Below are 25,723 nucleotides of genomic sequence, written 5' to 3'. Positions count from 1 at the left end.
CCATCATCTCTTCAAGGGAAACCTGCATGTGTTGTAAAGTCACAACAAATGCCACCTCCTCCAATTTGGAGTCAACCTATATACGTTTGATTAGCCAGTTTCAGGATTACTTTGTTCTGTCTTACTGTGCAGTCTTGCTTTTTATTAACACTTCAACAATAGTGTAATGTAGTTGTAACCTCATGGATAGGTACAAATAGAACAGTGGCTCTTGGGGATGGGCATGGGTGGGGGAGAAGTTTGCCTTGTCTGACACGTGGGTCAGCCAGCTCGTGGCTACAGCATTTGCATATGTTCATTGTGGTTTGCGGTTGACAAACTCAAGGCTGTTAGCTGAGCATAACTCAGATTGGGAATCTAATTAGTCTGAAGGCTCAGTGGGTGACGGAGTGTGTCACCCTGAGGGACAGCAGAATTAAACCCCAGTTCTAAAATGTAAGGTGGGGAGTGTCATAGGTGAATATATATTTCACTGTGACTTCCAGCTGAAGCATAATGTATTTATTAGGCATCTGTGACCAAGAAATGGTACCTTCTTAAAGGATGCTGTTAGTTAGCTCTTGTGGGACAGTGACTTCGATCATCGACAGGTGGGAACGTCTGATCATGTTGGTCTCCTTGGTTGCTCAGGTAGCAAGGGGAATATCTTACCCCACAATGTGGTATATTGTTTGAAATGGCACTGTTAAATATTTTTCTCATTAGTTTCTCTTTTTGTGAGTAGATAACATAATCTGCTAGTGTCTCTTAGCTTTCATTTGGTTTTTGGCTGTGCTGCATGGCTTACAGGATTTTAGTTGTTGAACCAGGTATTGAACCTGGGCCCGTGGCAGTGAAAAGCACGGAGTCCTAACCACTGGGCCACCAGGGACTTCTCTAGTTTTTCTTTTCTTTTATTTGTGTGCCACCAGTTATCAAGTGTGCTTTATGGGAAACAACTGTATGTGGAATTTTTTTTTTTTTTTTTTTTAAGTAATGGATAAAGCAAAATCCAGGAACCTAAATACTTGATCTACTTAACCTTGTTTTTAAAAGTGCCGCCTTGAGTCAAAAGACAAGGGGGGAAAAAAAAGTAAAGGTATTGATACATGTGATCTTAGCTATAGAAACTCAAATGGGCCTAGGGGAAGGAAAAGTAATTTTTGGAATAGTGGTAGTTTAGTATGTTACAGAACAGCCTCACTTTTGTCATGAAATACATGTATCTCCAACTACTTGATTTTCATTGTTATTTTTTGGAAATGCTACACTGTGCTACAGCTCCCGCCTTTGTAATGCATCTTCTCTCTGTTGCATTTGTTCTTTATAGGCACATTTACCCATGAAACCTCCCTGACATTGTTCAGAGAGATGTTATTTTACATGATGTCATCATTACTTTGGGTTTCAAAAGCATCATCACCATGGTCTCCTGTTAGGAAGAATATTGAAAAATGTGTCAAACAAAGTTCCCCACCAGAAGCACAGTCACTCTTTTTTGGTGATTGGTGATTTTGTTTTGATACTGTAGACCAAGTGATTCAGTGAAATCTGGCTTACTCATATTTCTTAGGTGAAGAAAGGGTCTTGAAGGCATCTTCAGGTTCCTTGTCATTTTTAGTATTTTTCCACATGCTTTGGACCTTTTCCAGGGCCAGAAATATGATGCCTTTCTAAAGAGTTATAGGTCTTTATTTCAGAGTCAAACAATTCAATACATTAATGTTGAACATGCTAAAGGCATTCATGAAACCCATAATAATCAACTTTTTCTGGATATATGCAGACTGTACATGAAGAAATCAACAGAGACAGGTGAGTTACTTAAAGGCTAGGGCAGTAAAACAGCTTTGGAGGGTGTGTGGAACCTAGGCCTAGAGTCTTGGTGACTTTACTTAGACAGCTGCTTAAGTCCCCTGCCATTTCCTGTATGAAGATGAAATCCACAAGATCTTTTGATTCTTTTAAAAAAAAAAAAATTCTTCTGGGACTTCCCTGGGGCTCCAGTGATGAAGACTCTGTGCTTCTAATGCAGGGGGCATAGGTTTGATCCCTGGGTTGGGGAACTAGGATCCCACATGCCACCCCCAACTCCCAAATAAATAAAAGGCTTTTCTGATTAAAACTGAGTGACGATATCTTTAGCACGGTTACCCTCAAGTATGTTCAGAAACTTTCACATAGTAGTATCAAAATAATGTGAACTTGGTAAGGTGGAATATTATCTGTGATTTATCCTGAATGAACAGAATTCAATTCCAAGACTTGCAGGTGCTCATAGCCTGGAGATTCCCTGCAGGCCATGCTGTTGATTTTTTAGATGCTCCAGGGTGGCGAGGTGGGGAGAAAATAGTATCTTTGAAGTTAGATAGATTTGAACTTCCAATTTCAGATTCATTGTATACTACCAGCTAAACTCTAGTCATATGAATCTTTCTGAGCCTCAGTTTTTTTTTTCCCTGAAACAAATGTAAAAAGCTGCTCCGTGTTTCTGTGAAGGGTTTAGGCAGGTTGCAGAGCATCTGCAGAAGAACTTCACTCTGTTGTTATTGCGATGCTGAATTTTTCCAGCAAGCCTTCTCCTTTCCTTTTCCTGTTGTTTTCCCCTCTTATTATTGGTGTCCAAGAACTCTGCCTCAGCCTCCAGTTACTCTTGGAACTGATCCTCAAAATTCCAGAAGTCTGTGTTTATCAACCCCCACGATCGCTTTAATTTTACGTAACAGTGAGGGTGCGCTTGTGTTCTGGAAGCTGATGTGCCTTCTCTCTTATGTGTCCCAAGTCCAGGAGGAGAGGCCAGGGCTTCAAGTAGTTTCCTGTTGCTGCCACAGCAAATTCCCATAGACCAGTAGTTTAAAGCACCACACATTTATTAATATCTATCATCGTTTTTGAATAGCATTTATTTGGCTGCATTGAGTCTTCGTTGTGGCGCTCAGACTCTCTAGCTGTGGCGTTTGCTCAGTAGTGGTGGCACACAGGCTTTCCAGCTGCATCGCACATTTTTAAGTTGACAGTTCTGTAGGGTAGGAGTCTGACATAGGTAGAACTAAGGTGTGAGCAGAGCTTCATTCTCTCCTGCAGGCCCAAGGGGAGAATTCACCTCCTTACCTTCCGGAGACCCCCGCCTTCCTTAAAGCCAGCAGTGTGCTATGTAGACACATTTCTCTCTGACCACAGCTGGGAAAGAGTCTCCACTTATCCAGACTTGTGTGATTAGATGGGGCCCGCTGGACAGTCTCCCTGTTTGAAGGTCGTTAATCTGAATCACATCTTCAAGTCCCATTTGCTGTGGAAGCGCAGTTCCCACAGATTCTGAGGACTTGGGTGGACAGTCGTGAGCATTATTCTGCCAACCTCACCACCATCCTCTTTTGAGATGAGGAGGTGTAAGGCTTAGGGATGGCAGAGAGGCCAGTGGATCGGGGCAACACCCATCTCAGAAGTAAGGTTAGAGCTGGTTTTGATTGTAGTTCTCTTTGATTGTGACTCTATGTCCTTAGCCACTTTGTTCCATGCAGTTTTTTATTCATAAAAGGCCACCCTCGATCCTCTAGTGGTTTACGTATGCATTTGCATGTGATATTTACGAAATGGGTTTTCTGCTGGAATGTTCTGGTGTCTCAGGCAGCTGAAATGACTTGTTCCAAGGGAGGTGGAAATGTGTGGCCAAGTTTGGAATTTTATTTACAGGTGGGTCATCTTAGGTGTTTCCATGGACAGAGGAGCCCATTGGGCTACAGTCCACAGGGTCGCAAGGAGTCGGACATGATCGAGCAACTGCCACTTTCACTTTCAGTATGGCTGTTATCCTAAATTCTGCCTGTCTTTTCTTGTGGATACTTTTTGGGTGAATGGATCACAAGAGTGATGAAATAATAACTGTCGAAATTAAAAATGAACTTTCAAAAACAGTCTACTTCATGGGCAGCAGTGAAGATTCCATCTGTTAAAATATGGGTTTGAGTCACGTTTCACAAATTGAAGAGCAAGACGTCTCCTTTATTTTTTGAAGGGCACGATAGAGTTTTTTAATATGTGATGTTCTGTGAAGGTCTTGCTTCTTTTGCTGTGCTACTGTGTATTCTTGTAGAGTAGATTTTCTAAAATTATATATCCTTCCCAATTTAACACAAAATTGCTTTATATCTGCACCTGGCACTTAAATTTCAGTTTAAAAGAAAGCTGTAGAATTGTATGTTTTTGGCATATTGCAAATCACCAACTGTGATTCTGCCATTGAAATTCAAACAGCATTTGTTCATGACACAGTCCAGATTTCATAATACTTGTGTTTTCTAAAAATGCTGGAGATAATTATTGAAACTAATATATGTGTATAAGTTCTTCCATCATGTGTGGCATTTAAAGACTCGTTCTTTGTAATTTTCAATCTCCATTTTCCGTTTGCAAAAAGGACTTTATTCTTAGGAGAACACATCATTGTGAAAAGTTAATAACAAAACTTGAATTTCGTTTGCTTCCAATTAAGTGCCAAAATGTCAAAACTTAATATCTTCAAAATGCATATGAAGCCACACACCTTGTAAGAAGTCTGATAAAATTAAAATAAAGTACAGAAATTCAAAATCCTGATGAAGAGCTTGAAATGAATATTCTTAGCTTAGCAGGGTTACCAAGGAACCTTGACTTTTAGTTTTATTTCTCACACGGAAATTTTTAAATTGGATGTTACTAGAGGGATGAGCAGTCTCGTGCAGGATCATCAATTTATGGCCCATGGGTTAAGTTTGGCTGATTATCTGCTTTGTAAGTAAAGTTTTATTTAAACATAGTCACTGTCATTTATTTACATATTGTGAATGGCTATTTTCATGATACAATGCAAAGTAGAATAGTGTGACAGAGACTATATGACTTGCATGGCTCCAAAAATAGTCTCTGTGCATTTTTAGAAAAATGTTTGCTGACCCTGATCTGTAGAATGTCTATTATTAATCAGAGGAGATTCTTGTGAGATAAACAGGTTGATAATGTATACATATATATACCATTTGTGAAAACTAGTGTATACATACAAATACCTTTCCATTTTTTACAATTGCTAAGGATTTCTTTTCCCACTGATGTTGCTAATTATAAGGTTGAGTGGCCCAACTCCTCATCTGACTTTAATTTCTTCTTACCACTTAGCCTTCCTTCAGATTGTTTAATCAGCTAATTATATAAGATGCCACAGCAGGATTCTGAGCTTCCTGTTTGTCTACATATCTCTATGACCTTATGGTGGTTTTCTTTTTTGTCTTATGAATTGATAGATGTAAATAGAATTAATTCAAACTGTAATTATAAAAACTTTTCATCTTCTGTGAATTCTTCTTTCAGTCTGTTAACTAAAAGTAGTTGAAGAGACTTAGGTTGGAAGCTGAAGGCTTGGTTCTTTTGGGGTGTGGTCCTGTCTCTTCTTTCCTTGGAAGGCTAAGCTGAGTTTTCTAGGCATGGGATTGGAGGGTGAACGGCCAAGGTGTTCTGTGCCATAGAACTTTTTTCCTCTTTGAGATTTTAAAGTAGTGCTGCCACTGTTTAGTTGTAAGAAGAAATAGAGTGAGTTTAAATAGAGTGAATTTATACAGTACTTGGTAATACTGTATTACAAAAATTTTCAATTTTCAGAAAAGTTACAAAAGTAGTACAGAGTGTTTTCATATACTCTTCACCTATCCCTAATGTTAACATCTTACATAACCATAGTATAGTTATCAAAGTTAGGAAACGAACAGTACTGAGTACATACTAACTAATCTATAGCCCTCATCTGAATTTTGCCTCTTCTCCACTAGTGCCTGTTTCCTAGTCCAGGATCTAGGCGAAGACCTCACACTGCATGTGGTTTGTATTTCTCCCCAGTCTCCTCCAAGGTGCACAGTTTGGTCAGCCCTTTACTTTCCCGGTCTTGATATTTTTAAAGAATAGGAGTTATTTTATGGAATGTTCCTTAGTTTGGATTTGTCTGATGTTTCCTCGCAATTAGACCAAAGTTATGTGTTTTGGGCAGGAGTACCATGGAAGTAACGTCGTATACTTCTTGGTGTATTTTTCAGAGAGTACATGCTGTCAACACGTCTTATTACTTAGCGAAATGCTGTCTGCCAAGTTTCTGCCCTGCAAGATACTATTTTCTCTTTTTAATTTAAAAAGCATCTTACAGGGAGATACTCTGAGATATGTCCACCTCTGATCATATTCTTACCATTAATGTTAGCATCCACTGTTAGATCTTGCCTGCGACAGTTCTGACTGTGGAGATTGCCTAGTGATGATTTCTCTTTATTTTTTCCATGTTTATTAATTTGGATGCTCCAGTAAGGAAGAGCTGTCCATTCTCCATCATTTATTTCTTTGATTATTTGATTATATCATTATGGACTCAAGGAGGTTTAGTTTTATCTTGGGTTATAATCTAATGCTATCATTATTTGTTTACAAGTGTCCCAGATGGCTTTGGTGATTCAGAGCTCCTTTAGGTTGGCCCCTGATTCCCTTAGATGTTCTCTTTAACATCATAAGGTGTTCCAGGCTCATCATGTATTTTTCTTACCCTGCCCCTGTAGTTAACTGTTTTTCTATGAACTTCTAGTTCATTTATTGGAAAATGGTATTAGAAACTAAGATCTGGTCTTTCATATCCATTGGTTCTTGAATCAGTAACTTGACATTGAAGCAATGTCATTGCTTCAAGGATCTCTCAGTGGACAGAACTAGGACATACATGTGTGGTCTGTATACCACACATGGATTCACATCCATCTGTACCTGCCTACCTACCTACTTATGAAAACCTTGAGTTCATATCGATGCCTCCAATTCAAATCTAATACTACAGTTAATTTCTTTTTTTGTCACTTCTGATTTTGAACTTTGTAAGAACTTTGGCTCTTATCCAAAATACTTTTCTTTTTCATTCTTTCTTGAGGTGTGTGTATAGTAGTAGGAGGAGGAGAAGGGATGGTAATAATAGTAGTAATAGTAGTAGAAGTAGCATGGATTTCTAAATCATATGCTTGTGAGAAACAAACTTACTAATTGAATACAATATTTCTGTTCCTGTCCTTTTTCCTTTAGACGTGCTTTAAACAGTGAAAATAATTTTCCAGAGTAACTTAGTTCTTTTCTTCCCCACCCTTTTCTGTGTGGTTGTGTTTTTCATTTGTAACAGGTTTATTTGTTTGTGTTCCATTTTAGATTATCCAGCCTCCAGACCTCCACCTTGCCTCTTGGTTGATTTCAATTATTTATTTGTTTTAAATATTTTAATTATTTTGATGGCTCTAAGAGTCGGAGTTACAGAAAAATATGTTCAAGAAAATGTCACCACCCATTACCCTCATTACCTGCTCCCATTCTCTTTCTTTCAGCCTTGTTCCCTCTAACTCCCTGTAGGCTACCAGCCTCATTAATTTCTTTTATCCTTCCTGTGTTTCTTATGCACCATGAGCAGATGCTTTATGACAGTTCATATCCCCTTCTTCCCACATGAGGGGCCCCTTATTACCCTATGCTGTGTATACTATATGTCATATATATGTATATGTATTTATGTATAGGTATATGCATTTTCTTTTCCGCTTGATATACTATCTACAAAAAGATTTAAATCCACTCTATCCCCTTTAGCATTCTGAGATACAAAACCATTGTATTATTTTCCACCTGTAGAATTTTGGATATGACACGTACAACTTAGAAATGTAAAAGTATCAAAACCCAGGGCAGGCCTATTTCTCTGAAGTTCCTCTTCCTAAAATATAACATTCCTGGGTGTGTAAATATCACTATTTACACCAAAGATGGTGTAAGTTTGGGGTTGTCCTTTCAAATGCCTTTGTATATAACTGCAAACTCACCTGTCATTTCTAGCTGGTAGCCGTGTTTGATGAGCAAGACCCCCATCATGGAGGTGATGGCACCAGTGCCAGCTCCACAGGCACCCAGAGCCCAGAGATATTCGGCAGTGAGCTCGGCACCAACAATGCCTCAGCCTTCCAGCCTTACCAAGCAACAAGTGAGATCGAGGTCACCCCTTCAGTCCTTCGTGCGAGTAAGTGCATATTTCATCTTCATTTACAGGGATGTCAACTTTTGTTATTCAGGCATGCTCCTGTGAGTGGAATTCATTATCTGTTTAAAATTGATTAAGTTTGGAATCTGGGCAAATGTCTTTTGCAAGAGAGATAAGTAAGATTCTTTACATTTTTGGATTGAGCTTAGATTATTTTGGACTGGTAAACTTTTAATAGCTCACTAAAGATCAATAAGGATAATTTAAAGTTATATTACTTGAATTTTTCTTCCTATGTGTTTTGTTTGAACGCTAGAACAAATGGAAGTAATCAAAAGCCTTCCGTTGAAACAAAGCAGAGCGTGTTTGGTTGATAGTCAACTTGGTTATAATCATTTCTGGATCTTTATCTGGAGGGGGCCAGCGTTAGCTTCAGGGATCTGGAAGAGCTGATATGAGATACCATCTCAAGGAAAGAAAATATCAGACTTAGTGGGTTTATAGGAGAAATCCTAGGATGCAGAGTGTCCAAGTTCCAGTACACTAGCTTGAAGAATTCTATAGCCACTCCTGACATTCCTTCACTTCTTTTACTCACAAATGTGAAGAATGTCTGCTAAATATAATATTTAGTGTTTGTAAGTGTATAATCTTATTGAGCAGTTGGTAAGAGAAAGAAGACCTATTTCAAGAACTTTATATTAGAAATCACTTATCTTTTAGGCACACCTAATTTAGAAACATTTCAGTTTTCAAGTAGAAAATTTAATCTTGTGTGATGTTATTGGTCATCTTCAGTGGATCTTCACATAGAGATATGGAATAATGTATAAGAGTAATATATAGAATATAGTTATATAATTTTGAAAATATGCAGTTTTTCTTGCAAAATGTATCTTTGTCCCCACTTTTTGTATTGGTAGCAGTCTACAGCATCTTGGTAATTTGCTTCTAGATGTTTATAAACTATTTCTGCTTCCACTGTCCCTTGGAGATACATAGGTATACACACACACACACACATATATATATATATATAAATATTACTATATAATATCTCCATATTTCTATCTATCTATCTATGGAGAATAAGGAAAGGACATCAATTTAATAGTTAACACATCTGATGATCCAAAATGTGATATGTGTACCATGTATGGTATATGAAGTAATATGTAGAGTGTGCACAGGTCATTTTCTTTTATTATATACTGACTCAATAAGTCCATGCTTTAATGATTATCTGCTTGGAGCAAATGTGTTTAAAAAATGGATTGCCTAGTTTCAATTTAAAGAAAATTTTAATTAAATAATAGTGTAAGTATTCATAGATACCTGATGTTTGGAAAGCAGTGTCTTTATGTGAGTAATTACACCAATATATATAATGAAGTACAGAGTTTTTTGTTGTGTTATTGTTGTAGTTTTTTTATTCATGTGTTTTATATAGCAAGATGCACCTTAAATTTAGATATGTGCTGGAAGAAAGGCCAGTCCTGTCTTTAAGTTAGGAAGAATTTCAATGGCTTGCTGCCCATCCGTTTGTATCTTTTGACTTCACTGATTCAACAAGATTTCTACACCACCACCACCACCCACATTTGGCTGGCTCTGTTTCAACCCCAAACATCTCTTTTACCTTGCTTCTATTGAGAAAAGGAAGCTATATTTGAAGCATATATGTTGTCTTGTAGCCACCAGTGGGAAAATACACAAATATTAAGAACAAGAAGCTCTGACTTTTATTTGCTAAGGTTATTTAGATTTTATGTCCTTGGCAGGCATTGGGTAAATGCATGTTAAAAACATGTACTAAATACAAGGTTTGGTGACTATGTAAAAGTTACTCCATACATATGAGTCATTTTCTATAGTATTAATACTATTCATTCAGAAATAAAACAAGGGTCAGTCAGTGCTGGCCAGACTTTGTGCTAGGTGATCAGAGTCTAGAATTGAGTTAGTAAGTCTTTGCTATCAAGGAGTTTATGTTCAGTGATCTTCCTCATTTTCAGGTTTGAAAGGAAAGGAACCAACAATATGTAGAGATCTGTTCAGTCATGCAATAATCAACTGCAGTTAGAGGCATAGTTAATATAGGATTTCAGATGAGTAAGCCTCAATACTTATCTTGAAGAAATAAAGTGATGATTTTTCTATGAATTAATTCACTCATCTCTTTTATTCTATAAGGAGCTGATGGAAGCTAAGAAAACTCTAGAAGTATCATTGTCTTGTGATGTGAGAAAAAAGATGAAAATGTTTTCTTTTTCTCCCAAAGTTTACTTTTCCTCTTCTGATTAAAAAAAATCAGGACATTTGGGCATCCAGAAGTGCTGTGGGCCCTGGTCATTGGATCTCCTCTGTCACAGTGGAGAAATCCAGAGGTTTTCAGGCCAATAGAGCCATTTTAAGGAATGGCAAATGAGGAAGGTGATGATTTGACAGCAAACACTTCAAACTGTTGTTCTGGCATCTCTTGGCAGGTTTCTGCATCCTTCAGTCATAGATAGGTATACTTTGATTTAATGATAACCAGATGCTGATAACCTGTTCTTTTTTTAAAGAAAACAGACTTTTGATAAGTTTGAGAGTCTATCGTACTTTACACTTTTAACATGAGCTTACTCTGCAGACACTCCTTCTAGAACATGGTTTAGAGTATTCATGGTTCAGAAAAAGTAAGGCAAAACCACATCAAGTACAGTCTGTGGCCTTGCTCGGCCTCAGTTCCTGCATCTCAAGGTAGCTGGCCTAGGACCGTGAAGAGTAAATGAGATGCTTGAACTCTTGATAGTGTCTGACACATGATGAACACTAGACTAATGGGAAATTGTAGAAAGGGGATGGTGATAATGACATCTCTTGAGTGCAGACCCAGTTCTTATGGATGTTTTAAAGGTTTGAGGAGTTACAGAGCCCAAGTATATAGAATGTGTCTTCCTGGATAGAACACATTACCTTTCTTGGGTGGGGTGGGGTGGAGTACTCTCGTATAGAGTGAAATTGGAACTGTGTTCTCCTAACCTCACAGTTCTGTTATAGATAACTTAGCTTCCTCTGTGTTTAATGTTCACAAATCCAGATTTAGAGAGACTTATTGTGCTCAGGGGCACAATTTCTGGAGCAGATCATTAAGGCCAAGTCTTATTTTTCTCAATGATTTTTTTTCTTTTTAAAAAATTTTTCTAAAGGCTGTTTATAGGGCCAGACATTCTGAGGGTACTCTAGCTTTAGAATGCTGGCAGGATTCCTTTTCACCCCAGAATGCTGAATTAGTGTTTCCTTTGGAAGAGCCAGACTAAAGATTCAAGATACCTTGGCAGTGGCATTTGCCCTAGTGATGGAAAAAGTCCTAGAAATAAAATTGCTGTAGAAGTTCTGAGAAACAAAGTATCTGATTAGGCTGTCTTTTAACATTTTAACTTTTCTGAGCTATTTTAATTTTATAGTGAATTTATACCATTTCTGGCAAAATGTTGCTGAAGTGGTGCTCTTTAGTTGGTAAGATTTTACTGGCTCCCTGGCTTTTAGAACTTACAGAGACATCAACAATTGCTATACAAGCTTGTGTTATGAAGTTAGCCCCCCTGCCTCTTTTTTGAGCTCTAAATTTTTTTCATACTCAAGAATATACAGATTGGTTTTCTCTTGCTAGGAGATCTAAGATCTTTGGTTTAGAGATCTATCCTTTTAACTGGTATTAGAATACTATTTTCCAGATTTAATTTAAATATATATTGAAAATAGAAATAATATTCCTATTGTATTTCCTTTTAACTTGTGAAGTGGAGCATGGCATACAAATGGCATTCTCAGTATTTCAAATAATTACCTTCTTACTGTGCAAGTTCTATTCAGCCTATAAAACTCATCCAGTTTTGTTGTAGATGCAGTCTGATTATTACATGTTGACAAGGTCATATATCTATTAATTGGATTGGAGATGGGATACAAAATTGCTATAATTATTGTAATTTTCTAGCTAATTGCAGGGTTGGTGGTGAATATTTTACTTCTGCAAAATGAAAAACAGTATTCCATCAAAAGTTGTTCTATGGGGTTTCAGACATTTTGTTTCATATCTTTGGTGCTTTTTGCCCACAAAGTACCTCTTTTGTATCTATTTTTTGTGCGCCTTTGGATGTCAGAGTGCTCATTGGCAGGCATCAGTGGAAGCAGCAGAGGCAGAGAGTCTGGAGTAGGCTCACTGCCTCTTTGTTCTGGTTGCCACGGTACCTCTGTTGTTTATTTATAAATTGGAGCACTCTCCTTTCAGACTCACAATCAAGGCTGAGTGGGTCATATCCAATTGGGAGAGGGCTCCTCCGCTCTGCTCTGTTGTCACCTGTGCACTCAGAAATGCCCCCCAAAATGGACATTCTTCCCTCCATTCACATTGTCTATGTTCTTTTTTGGCATGAATAATTAAATAAATTATTGGTCAGCCCATTTTGCATTGTAATATATGGCTTATTTTGCATATCATCTCTTTTTTGTGTGTCTTTTGCTTCATTTAAACTAAACCAGCTTCTAAGAGCTGGAAGCCGAATTGACATTTTAAAAATAATGGTGTGTACACAAGGTGAGTGTGTTTGGAGAGTTCCTGGTGGGTGGGGGCTGGGTTACTGAGGGGGGTGTTGGAAGCTCACTACCTAGGATGGTGCAAGCAGACTGATGTTTATTCCCTGCTGGAGTATAAACTGGAGGCGCAGGTGAAAATTGCCAGGCCTAATGAGCAATTTGGCAGATAAGACGGGCTGTCAGGCGACAGCAGTTCAGCAGCAGGCGTACTGTCTGCAGACCAAGATGCTTGTTCCACAGACAGCATTTCAATACCATAAAGAAAGCTTTTTTGGTTGGTATCTGGTGTGGCAAATATGTTTATTTCATCCGTCGATTTTCCAGTGAAGTAACCAGACATCAACATATGGCAATTTTGGTTGCAAAATTATTTTTAAACTTGCCTTTTCATACGGTTCATCCATTAAAAAAAAGAAGAAAAGGCCGATATATGTTCCCCCCACACCAGAACACAAGAAATGTTAGGTTTTAAAATGCTGATAAAATGTAAGCCATCCGTGATTCCTTGGGCTGAAGCATTTTGTCTGTGGTCTTTAAGTTGGAACTTAACACTTGACAAAGAAACAGTGTAGTCTTTTCAGCGAACTGTGTCATTTATATCTGCTTCTTTAACCCAAGAATCCTTTCCTTCCATGCAGCACATGAAAGTCTAGGCATATGGCTGACTTCTCCCCACCGAGGCTGTCAGTGTATTGTAAAAGGGACGCTGGGACGGGTTTCCATATCCTTGTAGTGGCAGGCAGTCCCTTGGGAAACCACCAGGTCCCTCTCCCCTACTTTACATCAGGCACCTGAGGCTCAGCGGAGTGAACTAACAGAGGCTGTGCTTATGGTGCAACCATAGTGCACGTCTTCACGTTCAAGACAAGTGGAGTTATTGCTGAAAATGCATCGATACTTACTGTACACCAAAGTCCCCTTGTGACATTTCGAGATACCAGACTTGGAGTCAGAGCGCTGTCGCGCTTCCTGTCTGACACCAGTATTTCCCAATTATCTTTCAGCAGAATAACCACTGGTTTCCGACATTGCTTAATTGAATTTCTGTGAAATACTTAATTAAAAAAAAAAAAACCCTCCACACATCACATGTATACAATATTTTACTCTTAATAATGACGACTGTGGACCATGGGGAGGAGGAGTATATTTTAGAAACTGTCTGCCTCGTGTGGTCAGGTGGTTTGGACTGTAGGTAGCAGCTGGTCCTTGGTCAGTGACGAGGTTTCCTGTAGGATTCACAGCACCGCCTGTGTGTGGTCTCCGCACCCTGAATCTTAGAGAACTGGACACCTGCGCATGGAGCTCTCTGTGTCTGTCGCACCTGCTGAAATCCAGGGAAGAGCAGTTTTACAGATTTCCCGCCTCTCCCTACCCCCAAGCCCAAGATTTCCCCATGTCCAATCACCGCTGTATTCTTCACTTCTTTTTGTCCTTGGCTAGTATGTTTTACTTGATCCTGAAGTCTTGCCTTGTACTCTTGTCTTTGTATGGGAATATACGTTAAGTGCCCACTGTTTATCTGTTTATCAGGTAGAGAAACAGTTACTGACACTTGAAAATTTGTAAAAGTGATATAGCTATGAATATGTTAAGAAAGTACAATTTAAATCCAAGCAAGAAAGCCCATTTTCACATCGCAATAAGAAGTGCATTACAGAGAGAAAATAATTCTATGAAAATGTTTGAGCAGACACGATTGGATTGTAAACAAGCTTTCTTTTTCATTTTCATCCTCCATTCTAACCAGGTATCTAGATTCTTTTTTTCTATTAGCGGATGTCACAGAGAGACCCATATGTGGATTATTTTGTCAGCATGAAAGCCTGGCAGATAACATCTTTTCTTCTCTTTTTGTTGCACTTGATATAGATCTCTTGTATAGCTCTTCTTGAAACTGTTTGCTTATTTATTCTTTCATTGCTTTTAATGTCAGAAACAGCCTGTGTTCCTCATCCTGTTTGCTACTGTCTGCAGCTAGAGACTGACTTCATCTCTCAGAATCCTTGTGTGAGTCCCAAATGGGGAGGGACCCAGAGGTAGGGTGATTTTTAAAGGCACCCCTGAGGTTGTCACCTCTTCTGCCTTTTCCCTGAAATGGACAGCTAGTGATCCCTGTGGTGGCCATGTTCTGAAGAAAAACTAACATGTCTGAATCACTGTATGAATTCATTAAGTTATTTTGCATTTACAAATTTCATTTACATTGACATTTAAGTTAATTTAATTATTATTTACCACTTCATTGCCTACATTTCAGCAAATTATCTTTCTCCTTAACAAAGAGCCTGGGCGCTGTAGCGAGTGGGCATAGTGGCATGAGTGTTTGTGGTCCCAGACACACATGAAAGAGGAGATCATATCTGTCCAGCACTTTCTGTGGCTTAGAGTTGATGCTTCTGTTTCGTAGTTCCCTCCTGTTGGCATCTGACAGGACTTAGATGAATCCAGAATTTTCATAACAGCAAAAAGGGGACTGTGCCTCTATTTACCAAACCCTCCCGTTTCTCTCTCTTGGTCTCCAAAATGATCCAGACCATGGACCTGGCTTATTCTCAGATACTGTCACCCTGCTTGTTCCTCAGTGGAATGCCTTTCCATTTGTGTTCTCTCTAAAATTTGTAGAAAGCTTTCTATCTCTACATTTTTCTATATCAGCCTATGTTTTCTATCTGTTCTGAGGATTAAGCAATCTCGATATGTTATTTTCCAGCTCTTTCTTACAGAGTCAAGGGTAAATACGGCAATGACAGCTTGTTGCCTGGGTTGCAGTTCTGTTTCGACAGTCTTATGTAAGGGTTGTTTTCTTGTCTTTATAGCGGTACCGTACTAATAAGTGTTTGTATGGTTAGGGTTGGCCAAAATGTTTGTTGGGTTTTTCCATACAATCTTTTGGAAAAACTCGAATGAACTTTTTTGGCCCACCCAATACATATACACACATATATAGCTGATACTTAGTGAGGTTATATGAGGAAGGAGTATAGGAGTAGCATGTACCTTCAGGAAAATAATCATTTTTGTAGAGATAATTCAGGTGTTCAAAGATGGAAGATTGCAACTGGATCCATCTAGGACTAATCGTAATATGGAAAGGGCAGGAGCCAAAGGGCATTTCAGACTACTACTAGATTAGTCAACCCATCATCACATTTAATTAAAATGTCAATTTGTACCATAGCTCATCTACTGGTTAATTTGTTATTTAGATCAGCTTGAGAAGTATTTATTTTAAATACAGAATTTGTGTTAATGCATTGGAAAAGAATATTCTCTTGCTTGGCAGAGATGTTACAGCCTAAAGATTTATGATTTAGAACAACGAAAACCAGCTGGTGATCAGTTTGCATAAGTAGTGTAGAACTGTCTACTAATGCTGGATAATAACTCTTCCTTTTGTAACCAGAGTCAGGAAGTTGGGAATGGGAGGCAGAAGCAAGGTCAGTGATGAGTCCCTGGGACTTCCCTGGTGGTCCAGTGGTTAGGAGTCCATGCGTCCACTGTTGAAGGCACAGGTTCAATCCCTGGTTAAGGAACTAAGATCTGCATGGGCCTTAGGATGATTACATAAATTGATGGAACTTGTGAGTATTAGATGTAATTTTCATTCTTGAACCTCTGTATCACCTCACCTCCAGTTCACATTCTTGAGCTCTCCTAGGAGTTTCTAATAATTCTGCTTTGAACAGAGGTGTTGAAGTGACTGAAGACCACTTCTAACAAGCCTTCATGGGCTTATTCATCTAAAGACCTTTTATTTTGTGTTACTGCACCTTCTTTATTTGTTTGCTTGTAAAGAAGTGGATTGTTAGGCATTTACTAAATTTTATTCCGTTTTCTAAAACACAGTGCTCTTTCCTGTTTCTGGGTTTCCTGATATGCTGCTTTATGTTGTAACTGCTTATGTACCTCTCTGGCAGTTCAGTTGCTGCATAATTAAATGTGATAAAAAGACTCTTTATAACTTTGAACATAAAATTTCAACTGATCCAAGTTCAAATGTGTATTTGATCTCTTAATTTTATTTACAGGGATGCTAACATTCCTTTAATAGGATTTTTTTTTTTTTTTAACACTGAAGAAATGTTTGATAACATTTGCAACTGAACACAATATTATATATATTTCAATATTCCTATGTTCTCAAAGACTGTAAATTTATATGAAAACTTTGCAAACAGTCATCTTTGGGGCTTCCCAGGTGACTCAGTTGGTAAAAGTTGGTCGAGAATCTGCCTGCAATGCATGAGACTCGGGTTTGATTTCTGGGTGGGGAATATCCCCCAGAGAAGGGAATGGCAACTCACTTCAGTATTCTTGCCTGGAGAATTCCATGGACATGGGAGCCTGGCAGGCTACAGCCCAGGGGTTGCAAAGAGTCAGACATGACTGAGTGACTAACACTTTCACTTTTCTACATTTATATCCTCAATTGGATATGCTTGACGCAATCCTCTATCAGTGTAGAAAATTGAGACCCTTAATTAGAAAAAATATCTGCTGAAAACACATATAAAATGACGGTTCTCTGTTTAATGGTTACATCATCCATCTTCCTTCACTTCCTTTATTATCAAGACATACTGAATCACTGCATTTGTGTTACATCTTACTATAAGATTTAATTGTTTCAGAGGAGAAGTTTGGTTTAGCTATAGATGGTTTCATAGTTGTGGTTATTATACCTTACCAATTTTAAAGACAGAGTATATACTTAGGGGAAAAAACATTTGAGCTACAGATAGAGTAACTACTAGTGGCATAGTTTTATTCTCTGGAACTTGGCTATTGTAGACTTTGATTCCCGTTTATTTATTTACAGCAGTGGTGCTTCACTGTCATGGGTAACACAAATGTTGGTGTGTGGAAGCTACTTTCATATGCAAGAGTCAGTACTGTCATGACAGCGGTGTACTAACCATGTCTGGAGAAGGTGTGTGTGTATATGTGTGATTTGCAGTGAGTCTTTGTTTTTGTCTTTTCACAAGTATTGTGCTTTTTGACTGACAGGAAACTGAATTTTAATATGGGCTTTTTAACTTCAAATGTCCATAGCAATATTAAAGAAAATTATGTAATGTGAAGATATTTCTCATAAAACTAATGGGACAGTTTTTTTTTTTTTCTGTATGATGAATATGTTACATTTCGAAATAAATGAAATGTCTGTCTAGATTTTTTTCTTCATTTACTCTCATAAACTCTGCCCTTGAAATAAATACACATCAGACTTTTGAGGAAGTTATTAATCAGATGAAGCTAATAAACAGTGAAGACTATCTTCATGTGACTGGTTTTTATAATTTGCTTTCAATTTCTATTCCAAGCTTTAAGATTTTATGCTACTCATATTTGAAAATTTAGATTTTTTTCCTGTCTACTCATCTGCTAACTATATTGGTAACTATTACATTTTTGAGCATTTTCTCATAATAAACTTTAAGACATCAAAATAATGTAAGAATATTTTTCACTTCTCTACCATTACTTATTGTCTGTCAATCCATTGCTGCTTGAAAAGATCTACTAGGTGTGTGGTGGGAAAATGCAACTGCTTTATATCTGTGCCTTGATTTTGATCAAATGTGCTTCATTTTTCTGAAAAATGGGAGAAATCAGACTACAGTAGCACTTGCTCCTTACCTTTTCAAAATCAAGGCACAGCTGAATAAATGGGGTTCAGGGGCCACACCTGGACCCACTAATCATGTTGTTAAACTTCTTGCTGCTTCTTAGCCCTGTAATTTGTGAGAAGCAGCATTTTAAGAAGCTTGACTTGGCAAATCTATTTGGGGAAACTGAGCATCTTCTGAATAAATGCATAAAGTCCACACAGTCTGTTCAGAGGAGATTCATTCAATTGTAGTACACAAGATATTAAAGAAACTGTCATGATCAATATGCAACTTTGCATAGCTTTTTAAAAAATTTAATCCTAGTTGAGAAAAAAAGACGATTACTCAGTATCATTACATTGCTTATTTTCACTTGTCTTTTTAATTTTCAATATTGCAAGGTGACTTGTCTTCTGTTCAGTTTTTCATCATAGAAAATTTCAAGCACATACATGATTAGAGAGAACAGTGTAAGGAAATGCCATGCCCCACTCTCAGTTCTAACCATTATCAGTTGGTGGCTAGTCTTGTTTCATCTGTACTCCCCCAAATAGCATTATTTCAAAGTAAGTTCTAGATCTTATATAATTTCTTCTGAAAATATTTCAGTACTGTGTTTATTTCTAAAAAGTAAAACTGTAAATATGTAACCTTATATAATACTTTCTTAGTGCTATGTAATGTGATATTAGTATTAACATTACTCTATTTTGTAAATGTAGTTTTTCTATTTGGCTTGTTTAAATCAGCATCTTGGGAAAATCCACGTACTACATCTGATTGATATGTTTCTTTTGGTCTATGAGTTCCTCTTTCTGTGTGTGTGTCTGCATTTATCTATACATGGGTATGAGTATACACACACACACACACACACATTTATTCTTTGGACTGTTTTTCCTGTGGTTTTCCTCTGCCAAGCCCATTATTAGAAAAGACCCTGATGCTGGGAAAGATAGAAGGCGGGAGGAGAAGGGGACGACAGAGGATGAGATGGTTGGATGGCATCACGGACTCAATGCACATGAGTTTGACCAAGCTCTGGGAGATGGTGATGGACAGGGAAGCCTGCTGTGCTGCAGTCCATGGGGCTGCAAAGAGTCGGACCCAACGGAGTGACTGAACAACAAGGAACGGCAGCGTATCTGTGGCATCTGCTGTATCCTCATGTACCCTGTGCTGCTTGAAACCTGGCAGTTATTAGATGCGGTGTCTTGTTTCTGGTTTGGTTCTCTGACAGGTGTCTCTGGCTGCTGTTGTATGTTATGGTTCACTCAGGAGACACAAACGGCCTGGTTATTGTTTCTCGTTTTGTGATATTAGCAGCATTGGTAATTATTGCCTAGATCCATTATTATAATTTTTTTTAATGTTTGTAGCATGTTGATATTCCAGTTCTTTCACTTATTGGCCACATTATTTCTATAAAGTTCATCTTTTTGTCAACTGGTTTGTTACTCTGAGATACCCTATGTCCAAGAAGAACAGACCAAATGCCTAATTCTGTCTCTGTCTGTATTAGTTTTCACAATAACATGGTTGTTTTTTTTTTTTTTTTTTTTTTTTTTCGGCTGGCATTCTCCTGGTTTCATTTTTTCCTGTTTCCTTCTTTAAAAAAGTCACAAGAACTCATAAGCTCTAGTATAGTTCTTGTTTCTGTCTGCTCTGTTATTGTTCAGATCATCCATATTTATAGTGATGTGACCTCTCTAAACTGGCTCCTGAGAGCCCTTTAATGGCAGCATCCTTGCTTTCTGCCATGAAATGTGTTCCATGTTCATCTTATATATTTTCTGCCCCACATCCGCAATCAGTCACTTCCTGAAGCAGCCTTGTCCTTTGAATGGGGAAAGGTATTCAGAGACTGCTGTGTGGGTACATTGGTTTTATTTTGCTAAGCCTAAAAGTGAGTTAAAATTAAGAGCATCCTGGTCTGATTTCAGTTTTCAAAGTGGTGCCTCAGAGTGCATGATGATGTGATTATTTGAGAGTGAGTCTTTCTAGTGATACTAGTCAGCACAGGTTGTTCATGCCAATTCCAGGTTTCCTTTATTTGGGTGGTGAAATTTTATGGTAACTAATAAGACTGGTGTTGTGAGTTTCCTGGTGGTCCAGTGGTTAGGACTACATGCTTTCACTGGCAGGACCCAGGTTCAGTCCCTGATTGGGGAACTGAGATCCTGCAAGCTGTGAGGCACAGCTGGGAAAAAAACAAAAGGACTCTGCATGTTTCCCTGGGCACTATGACCATGAGTATGATGAGGTCGTCCTTAGCAGGTGTCAGAAGCATTGGTGGACGTTCTGCTTGGCTGTCAGTAGATGCCAGAACACAGAGCTGCCAGCATGCTGGAATTTGCAGGGAGTCCCTCAAAAGGAACCCAGGGTGTTTGTATCATGACCGGCAACCAGTGTTTTTGTTTTTTTTGTTGTTGTTCAAGTTGTGAAGAAGAAATGGCCTCTCAGTTAGTGAGTTTGGCACTATATGTGCCCCTTGTGAAACTGAGTGGCCAGAGGATGGCTCCAGATCACTGTGCCATCTCTGGTGGGCACTCTAGGGGAATATGGCGCTGGCCAGGGATGCTGGAGTCTGCAGAGGTCTGTTGTAATTGTCACCGAGGGTGGTTCTGTCCCCAGCTCTCACAGCCTCACCAGGCCCTGTGACTTCACGACCTGCCTTTGAGCTTCCAAGGATGGTGTTGCTGGTGGTCTCTGCAGTGGGGTCATGACTGGGGACGTAGGGAAACAGAATACTAGAACTTTGCATTAGTTTATTGTTTACTTTCTTGTATTCAAGAATTTACCATTTCTTGTATGTGGTTAATAGTGCCTCTATTAGTTGAGCATGCATTTAAATAATAAATAAACAAAAACCTGCATGCTCAAGATTTTGCTGTTAGTGCTCTATCGTCAGGAAAGCAGAGCTCCCGGGCCCATCTCTGGCTGTTCTCTCCTAGTCCTCTGTAGGGCAGCTCTGCAGTCCATTTTGCAGTAGCAGGAGTGATTCTTGTAACCCCCACATCTCCTCCTTTCACCCCAGTGCCTCAAAACCTTCCGTGGCTTCCTAATATTTTTAAATACAGTTAACATCAGTAACATCACTTCATGGCAAATAGATGGGGAAATAGTGGAAACAGTGACTGACTACTTTTCTGGGCTCCGAAATCACTGCAGATGGTGATTGCAGCCATGAAATTAAAAGACGCTTACTCCTTGGAAGGAAAGTTATGACCAACCTAGATAGCATATTAAAAAGCAGAGACATCACTTTGTCAGCAAAGGTCGTGTAGTCAAGGCTATGGTTTTTCCAGTAGTCACGTATGGATGTGAGAGTTGGACTATAAAGAATGCTGAGCACCCAAGAATTGATGCTTTTGAACTGTGGTGTTGGAAAAGACTCTTGAGAGTCCCTTGGACTGCAAGGAGATCCAACCAGTCAATCCTGAAGGAGATAGGTCCTGGGTGTTCATTGGAAGGACTGATGTTGAAGCTGAAACTCCAGTACTTTGGCCACCTGATGCAAAGAGCTGACTCATTTGAAAAGACCTTGTTGCTGGGAAAGATTGAGGGCAGGAGGAGAAGGGGACGACAGAAGATGTGATGGTTGGATGGCATCACTGACTCAGTGGACATTGGTTTGGGTGGACTCTGGGAGTTGGTGATGGACAGGGAGGCCTGGCGTGCTACGGTTCATGGGGTCGCAAAGAGTCGGACACGACTGAGTGACTGAACTGAACTGAACATCAGTAAGTTTTGGTAAAGTTTGCAAGAACTGTCTTGTGTCTGTCTTTTTTACTCTGTAACAAGTCCCCTTGCTTGAGTTTCTTGGATGGGTCTCAGGCCTCCGGGGCCCTAAGCTCCCTGCTTCCTCACAAGTGTGGTGAAGCCGCTTCTCTGTCCTCGCTGCTCACCTGCCTCACCTTGACTTACCTCTCAGGACTCTGCTCAAAGCCACAGTTTCTCCCGTGGTCTTCCCTGATTGCACAGACTCGCAGTGCAGTCTTGTGGTGTCTTGTGCTTTTCTTGACTCCAGGAGAAGAGGATTTGTCTGGTTCTGCAGATCCACTGGTACACTGGTAACCTTTTAACAGCTGTGTCTCTGAAAACCAAAGAAGGCCTGGCCTGTGGCATTTGCCCATTTCCATGGTGTAAACATTCTCACTGGCCAGTTTTATGTTCCCAGTGCCATGTCCCTGAGCACAGAATTGGTGAGAGATGCAGTACTCTATGGTGTTTCCACCACACAGATGCAATCGATGTACCACAAGCATACATAATGACAGCTTGTAAAGGACTTGGAAAGTGATGTGTTTTGAAGTGAAAGTGAAAGTCACGCAGTCATGTCCGGCTCTTTGCGACCCCAAGGACTATACAGTCCATGGAATTCTCCAGACCAGAATACTGGAGTGGGTAGCCTTTCTCTTCCCCAGGGGATCTTCCCAACCGAGGGATCCAACTGAGGTCTCCCACATTGCAGACGGAATCTTTACCAGCTGAGCCACCCAAAAGCCTAAGAACACTGGAGTGTTTTAATATAATCTATTTAATTATGCATGCATGTGTGTGTGCTAAGTTGCTTTAGTTGTGTCCGACTCTTTGTGACCCTGTGGATTCAACAACAAAGATTCAAAAGAAGAAGGATGCTATCAATTGGAGTATCTTTCTACTGGAAAACAAATACAGGGTACTGCAAATTGTCCTCTGTTGGGAAATACAAATAGACGAATGGAAGTTAGGTGTCTTCAGCTTTAATTTATGCAGGATGCTAAATCCTAGTCTCTGTATGGGCATTTTTTGGTCTCTAAATATTAGGATTATGAAAGAAAATGCAAGCTTTCGAAAAGCCAAAAATAAATTCATAAAATTTTTGACATGATCATGATACAGAATAGATGCTAACCATCAGGTAAGTCAGAGCATCAGGACTAGGTGAGGATTCCTCTGTGATCATATATGCATGCCTGCTTAGTTGTTCAGTTGTGTCCAGCTCTTTGCAATGCAATGGACTATAGCCCACCAGGCTCCTCTGTCCATGGGATTCTCTAGGCAAGAATACTGGAGTGGGTTGCCATGCCCTCCTCCAGGGGATCATTCCCAACTGAGGGATCGAACCCGTATCTCTTAGGTCTCCTGCATTGGCAGGTGGGTTCTTTACCACTAACCCCGCCTGGGAAACCCCTATTTAATAAGTTTATATAATTTGAATTTGAATAATAGTTCTGTTCAATGACCAGCTCTCAAAAATTTCTTAAATCTTTATTTTTTCTCGTAAGATGATTTGAACCAACTCTAGACATCCCCTGTGGAAGCACAGACAAGTAACACATTTTGATTTTGATTAAAAACAGTGGGATAAGGCAAGTATGATAGGTATTTACTGCAGATAGTTCCAATTGTGAGGGGCCTGGAGCAATTTTGGGACAAGTCTGTAGAGGAGGAAGAGAGAGTGTTTCAGGTAGATCGATATATAGATTAGCAACATTTGGACACTGCACTGGATCGGGGGAAAGAAGGGAAAGATAATGTTCAGATTTTTGGCCATGTTTGTACTAAAAATGTACATAATCTCCTTCCCCCATGAATGTTTATTTTCCTGTCATCCTTGGCATTTATTTTCATACCATATTTTTGAACCCTGTGTGATGATTACGCATTCTTGGGTATGCATAGCATAGCTAACAACACACTCCTAGTGGTACACTTCAGCCTGCTCCAGCTTATCCTGATGAGAAGCAGAGGTAGGGTTCTTTTTCCTGCTTGCTGTTTTCCAGCGACTTAGCTATCCTAGAAATGTAGTTGATTTTTATTTTTGATATTTTAATTCAGTAGGGTTTTGACATGGAGTCAGCTCTCTAATAGCCAATTTATTCTGAATGCATCTTATGATTAATTCAGAAAGATACTGAATACTATTTTTTTTTCAATAAGAATTTCTCTTTTTAGAAATGCAAGCACTAAAAGTTTGTGGCTTGTCAAGTCACTGTTTAATCCCTTGTAAAGATCTTACACTTAGGTCATGATCATTTTTTCCCCATAATTTGCTTTAGAGCATATGAGAGTTTTTGAAATTTGAGGATTCAAAGATTTGCTGTTACCTTTTTTTTTTTTTCCCCCATAAAGGAAGACCTGTATTCAGTCCCAGGTCTCTTGTGAAATGTGTGATGCTTAATTGGAATATTGTTGCTTGGAATAACTCAATGGCAATTAACTGATTTCTTCAACATATACTTTTTGAGCATATTAAGTTCTAGATATGTTAGAATAAATAAGTTGTATATATCCTGTTAATTTTGATACTTTAAAGCTTATCTTCCTTTGTATAATTATAATGTTGATACTGTACAGACTCAATAATGTTAGATATGTTCTCTGATTATCTAGCACATGTGGATTTATGTTGAATTTCTAAAAATAACACTAAAATAATAATTAGAAAATAAAAGTAGAGAATTGTGAAAAAGGAAAATGTAAGTTGGAAACCAAGACAAAGAAAATTTTATCTGTATGTAATCTATCTATATCTATACTACCTATCACACATAGTAGTTAAATCTGCAAATCTTTGGGTTTGCTTCCTGGCAGCTCACATGAAAAGAGAAAGAAATCTTTTAACATTTCCTTCCTAATCAAGTTTAGGCTTTGTCAGACTCCTCGCAGACATACATATAATTTCAGTCTGTCTACTCATGAGATTCTTTTAGGATTTACTCTTCTCATTTTTATTTTAATGGCCAAATTGCTTAAATTTTCTTTTAGCTGATCTTATATGTATAATGTATGAAAGAGCTTATTTCTACAGACGCTTAATGATGTTCAGTGTTCTGAAGAGGAGACAGTTGAAGAATCTAGATAGTAAGAGAAAAAGCAAAAAGAAAGGTAATTATAAGTGAACTGAAATTAATTTATGAGGATGTACTTACCAATATGCTGTGCTGTGCTGTGTTTAGTTACTCAGTCTTGTCTGACTCTTTGTTACACCATGAACTGTAGCCTGCTAGGATCCTCTGTCCATGGGGATTCTCCAGGCAAGAATACTGGAGTGGGTTGCCATGCCCTCCCCCAGGGGATCTCCCCCACCCAGGAATCGAACCGAGGTCTCCTGCATTGCAGGTGGATTCTTTACCATCTGAGTCACCAGGGAAGCCCAAGAATACTGGAATGGGTAGCCTATCTCTTCTCCCAGGAATCTTCCCAACCTGGGAATTGAACCAGGATCTCCTGCATTGCGGGGAGGTCTTTACCAGCTGAGCTACCAGGGACACCCCCACTTACCAACATATGTGCTGATATTTCACGGAATGCGTGTGTCTCAGCTTTTGAATTATTAACTTTTTCTGTTGTAACTTACATTTCTTTCATTGTAGTAACTTTTATATGAGAGCAAGTGTGTATATATAAAAAAAGAGGGAGGCATGTCAGTGCACCCGGATACCCAAGTTGATTTCAGGGAAGCACCTGATTCCTGAAGAAATTAACGGGATCTAATGAAGTTCAAGGGTAGGTGATTGGCTTTGGAGAATGAATTGTA

The 25,723-nt window shown here is 38.9% G+C and overlaps 1 protein-coding gene across 20 annotated transcripts in view; it reads left to right on the top strand.

Annotated features, from left to right (window-relative positions):
• Positions 1-25,723, top strand: part of PARD3 (par-3 family cell polarity regulator) — a 561,862-nt gene that overhangs the window by 209,956 nt on the left and 326,183 nt on the right. For all 20 annotated transcript variants that reach the window (XM_043480525.1, XM_043480524.1, XM_043480531.1 and 17 more), the window contains exon 3: positions 7,858-8,038. In XM_043480525.1, the coding sequence (XP_043336460.1) occupies positions 7,858-8,038 (181 nt within the window). The remainder of the gene's footprint in view (positions 1-7,857; positions 8,039-25,723) is intronic.

The sequence above is a fragment of the Cervus canadensis genome, chromosome 10 (assembly GCF_019320065.1).
Source record: "Cervus canadensis isolate Bull #8, Minnesota chromosome 10, ASM1932006v1, whole genome shotgun sequence".
NCBI lineage: Eukaryota > Metazoa > Chordata > Mammalia > Artiodactyla > Cervidae > Cervus > Cervus canadensis.
This window is presented reverse-complemented; position numbering and strand designations above follow the sequence as displayed.